This window comes from Ostrinia furnacalis, unplaced genomic scaffold (genome assembly GCF_004193835.3).
Source record: "Ostrinia furnacalis isolate ACB-3 unplaced genomic scaffold, ASM419383v2 OfSCF0465, whole genome shotgun sequence".
In the NCBI taxonomy this organism is placed as follows: Eukaryota; Metazoa; Arthropoda; class Insecta; order Lepidoptera; family Crambidae; genus Ostrinia; species Ostrinia furnacalis.
The window spans coordinates 807,749-812,269 of NW_021130704.1; the positions used below are offsets into that span (position 1 = coordinate 807,749).

At 48.3% G+C, this 4,521-nt stretch overlaps 1 protein-coding gene across 1 annotated transcript; it reads right to left on the reverse strand.

Moving 5' to 3' along the window:
- Positions 1-682: 682 nt before the first annotated feature.
- Positions 683-3,979, reverse strand: LOC114365978 (uncharacterized). Its single transcript, XM_028322739.1, has 5 exons — positions 2,875-3,979; positions 2,046-2,249; positions 1,525-1,596; positions 1,016-1,216; positions 683-744 (listed from the first exon to the last, which is right to left on the reverse strand). Exons 1-4 carry the CDS (start codon positions 3,052-3,054, stop codon positions 1,019-1,021), a joined length of 654 nt encoding a protein of 217 aa, XP_028178540.1. The 5' UTR covers positions 3,055-3,979; the 3' UTR covers positions 683-744; positions 1,016-1,018.
- Positions 3,980-4,521: the final 542 nt, after the last annotated feature.

Below are 4,521 nucleotides of genomic sequence, written 5' to 3' on the forward strand. Positions count from 1 at the left end.
TATAAGCATGAATGAATTAGCGTTACTGTCCATGGGCGGCGTGGCTAGACGCGTATTCGGCAATTCGCTTGCATAGATCCGTCGACAGAGTTACGTTGTTTTGTTTAAGTAATTTGTATGTAAGCTGCTTAGCTGCCAGCGTCAGGCGTGGACCAAGCCTGTAATGTCTACGTACGTCCGCACGCGTCTAGCACGCTACGCCACCGTGGACAGGAGTAGTGGAGTAGTGACGCTAACACATACACTTGTTGGCAGTGACGGCTACATTTTAAATTCGTTATTACCGAATAGTAAATGTTTTTTGACTGACATCAGTCAGTATTGTTACTCTTTTCCGATTTTTTTCTACTGTCTTTTATCTATATTCTATTGCTCAGTCAACTGGATTCATTCGTCCTTACGATACAATCATGGTACCTAATCTAAAATTCGAAAATTGTATAACGCCGAAGCGATATGTCCTTCTCGGATAAAATTAACGAATCTCTCAAACGTCGTTAATATTTCCTCTCGGCTATATGTCGGCGTGGAGGATGAGCAGCGCGGCGGCGGGCGCGGGCGGCGCCGACGGCGTGGGCGGGCGCGGCCGGGCCGCTCGCGCGCGCAGCTGCGCCTGCACCGCGTCCCAGCGCGCGCGGGCGGCCGGCGGCGGCCGTGCTTGCCGGCGCGGCGCCGCGGCGGCCGGGGGCGGGGCGCGCGCGACCGCGGCGATGGCGAGCGCGCATCCGCCGCGGCCTCTGCGTCCTAAAAATACGTAATTAAAAATTCAATTAATCACCTATATTATTACACCTCACACGCCTGTGAGTGAGCATTCTCTGATATCGAATGTACTGGCGTGTTGGTTTATTTTCATCTACTTTATCGAGAGACTGGCAGCCATGATTAATTTATGTAGGTACTAACATTGAAAGGAACCATAGATAAAACACATTTTGTCAAAGTACATATTTGAATCAACTAAAAATTCATGTAAATAGTAGGTAAGGTTAAATGAGCTGCACATTGATATTACCTGCTAGAAAATCTTGTCGAGAATGGTGTACATGCCGAGGTTGGCGCGTTTGCGCCAGCCGGGCGGCGCCGCGGGCGCGCCGCAGTCGCTGTCCTCGTCGGCGCACGCCTTCTCGGGCAGCGAGCCGGCGCTGCTGCCGCCGCCGCCGCCGCCGCCGCCGCCCCGCCGCGCCATCCGCACGGCCATTATGAACGCTACAACCTACGAACGACGGAAGAACCAAGTTGATCCAGTGGCAGGCTTCTAAGAACTAGCGAAGCTGTTTTTACCCGCACGCACCCGCCGCGTTGCGGTTTTGTTTCCAGAAACACGAGACCGGCTGTTCCATGCGATGGTTACGCAGCCGCCGCGGATAGCAAGCGCGCTGCCGCAAGCGAAAGTCGCTGCGTGTGTTGAGAACACCTTTTTAAAAGTTATTTCCAATACTGAATCATTGATTGAATCAAAACCACTCTGAACAAAAAAAAAAATGAAAATAGCCGGTTGAGTAAGTAAGACGGAAGCCTGACCTGCAGCACGGCGCCGACGATGCCGAACACGACGATGACGAAGGCGTTGTTGGGCGCCTCGCGCTCCACCTCCTGCAACAACGGACCGCTCAGCTCAGCTTTGTCTGTTTGCTCGCTTCGTCAAAGTCTTGTCAAACCTTGACCAGGCTGTTTTAAGTTAAAACTTTTAACGAAGCAAAACACTACTAATGACGATTAATAATGACGTTTGATCCCAGCGTGACAAATCAATGTAGGTAGTTAGATAACAATTAGTAATATTTACTCAACTACCTACATTGATTTGTCATCGATATCTTAAATATTTTGTTAGATTGCGCAGTTCACTATCTATCGACGATTACCACGTAAAACACGAAGATAAGTACTGATAGTGAATTGTTGGAATCTGCTATTGTTAGAACATGGGTATTCTATTATGTGAATCATGCAAGTAATCAAAATAATATGAAGCCTCATCACCAAATTGTGGTGGTGAGCGGGCAGCCGGGCAGCCGGGCAGTGCGGAGTTGCGGACGCACCTCGAGCATGTCGTAGAGCGGGCGCGCCACGTCGCGGTAGCGGTCGACGGCCAGCAGCGCGGGCTTGAGGTCGTGCATGAGGTCCATGCCGTGGCGCGCCAGCGCGGCCTGCGGCGCCGTGCGCCACCACGCCGCCAGCGACGCCGCCATCCACGCGCCGTACGCCACCTCGCTGGCCGCCAGGCACGCCACGCCCGCCGCGTACTGCAAGCAGACACCGCCTTACTGCGACCACCTCTCAAGCGTGATGCCAGTGATGCGCCTGCTACATGCGTTTCGATCACTAATTAATAAGTAACTGACTGACTGAGATGTTCCAAGGAAACATAGATAGGTACTTGCTTTTATTTATCTTAATCAAAATTTTAAATCATGAAAAATTCGCCTTCGAAAGACTCCCTCGCCCGATAAGCGGAAAGGTCGCAATCGATTTTTTCAAAATTAGCCCAAAGAAACCTCAGACCATCACCGAACATCGAGCAAACAGTTTTGAGACAGCAAAATAACAAAACAATAATTTGTTGCTAGTGATATCTAGGTATGGTGATAATACATAATAATTTTCCTCAAAATCATTTGCGTCATTGTTATTGAGAAAGAAATTACGAATGATTAAAAGGTTATTTCGCACGATTTCCTGAATCATGGTCATGGTGGGTAATTATGACGGTAAATCCCAAGGGTAAACCATTGTATGTATAAGTAAACTAGTATTTTTGGTCATAATTTCTTCCACGGTACAATCTGCATGACATGTTGCAGTTGGAACGCGAAGCTCAGACGGAGCGGAGAGCGGGGTGAGGGGTGCGGGTGCGGAGAGCGGACGCACCAGGCGCAGGCAGCGCGTGGCGGCGGCGAGGTACACGAGCGCGGCCAGCCACAGGCCGCACGCCAGCACGTAGGCGCACGACACGCGGTACTGCGCCGCGCACAGGAAGCGGAACCACGTGTAGGTGCTGGGGTCCCACGCCAGCCGCGCCGCCGTCGCCAGCATGGCTCCGCTGTACATCTGCAAGTGCAACGATACACATTATTACCGCATGCCATATTAACCATCATGCAGTATCGTATTTCGCCACAGCACAATAACTTCCTATTCTACGATTTAACCGATCATCTTCTTGCCGTTAAAATACAGATAGGGTTTGAAACCCTGAGCTGAGTAACATCATCAAATACTGTGGGTAAATTACCTGTCACAACGTGGTGAGCATTTTTAGAGACTACCGTACTGCTGCGAGACACTATGATTAAGGGTAACAAAAACCGAACCTTACTTCCCGATACAGATTAATAATATTATTATGCTCTAGAGGTTTTAGTTTCAGTTGATCGATCGACACGAAGTATTGTAAATTCTTTTATCATTCTCGTCAGGAAAATACATAAAGTTGCATGCTCATCGGCGCAGCTAGTGGGTTATGTGGGGCTCTCACTACAATCCAACTTTTCTCATCATTACTGTCGTCAAAGCTTCATGTCAATTGCATCTCGTCATTTCTAATAGATCGTAATTGAAATGACCGGACCCCGGTTAGTAGTTCCAAACTTCGGATGAGCTCCCACTTAAACAGTTGAAGTACGAAGACAATTATCGGCGTGGGTTGCGTAAGAGCTGCAGTCAGAGCGGCGACAGGCGGTCAAATAGCTCTCCGTCGATTGTCATTGATGAATATTAAACACAATACTCGTAGTCGCTCGAGAAGCCACTAAAAGCAATTGTTTTGTATTTCGCATGAAATGGTTCAGATCGAAAACAGTAAACTGGCAACAGTGGCAGACGTTTATAGCATTTAGATTATCTACTTTCTAGATTCTAGACACCACAGACCGCATAATAATCATTCGTACGAATCGGTTGTCTCTCTACATAAAAGAAGACATAGAGCACCATAACCAAAAATGATAATTACCTACCTACTACAATTTACAACAGTCAATATTCAAAATAGCAGACACTTTTATTAACACTAAATAATTTAATTTACACGTGTTTTCATGCGATGGCCAAGTCAATATATTTATGTAAAACGTTAAAGATTTCCTGGCCTGGACTTGGTATTACATGGATCTCACAACTTTTTACCGTAGAACAACTGAGTTGCGAGACTTGGTTTTTTTGACAAGTATTGTTTTTGATGGGATCTCATTTCTTTTTGTATTTTGTAGACAGCAGTTATGTATCTAGAAAACTGGACCGAAATTGAAAAATTTTACTCGACTTGGCGGTTGCACTACCGTGCCCCCAAATTCTCGCCTGGCTTCTAACCGTCTCGCCTGGCTTCTAACCGTCTCGCCTGGCTTCTAACCGTCTCACCTGGCTTCTGTCTCGCCTGGCTTCTAACTGTCTCACCTGGCTTCTGTCTCGCCTGGCTTCTAACCGTCCCACCTGGCTTCTAACCGTCTCGCCTGGCTTCTAACCGTCTCGCCTGGTTTCTAACCGTCTCGCCCGGCCTCTAACTGTCTCGCCTGGCCT

What these genes read in the sequence shown, in the direction of transcription:
- LOC114365978 (XM_028322739.1), bottom strand. Translation starts at nt 3,054, where the DNA reads ATGTACAGCGGAGCCATGCTGGCGACGGCGGCGCGGCTGGCGTGGGAC. An exon ending in CGCTCTACGACATGCTCGAG is followed by an intron (nt 1,597 to 2,045) that starts GTGCGTCCGCAA and finishes CCGTTGTTGCAG; the next exon opens with GAGGTGGAGCGCGAGGCGCC. An exon ending in TCGTCGGCGCCGTGCTGCAG is followed by an intron (nt 1,217 to 1,524) that starts GTCAGGCTTCCG and finishes CGTCGTTCGTAG; the next exon opens with GTTGTAGCGTTCATAATGGC.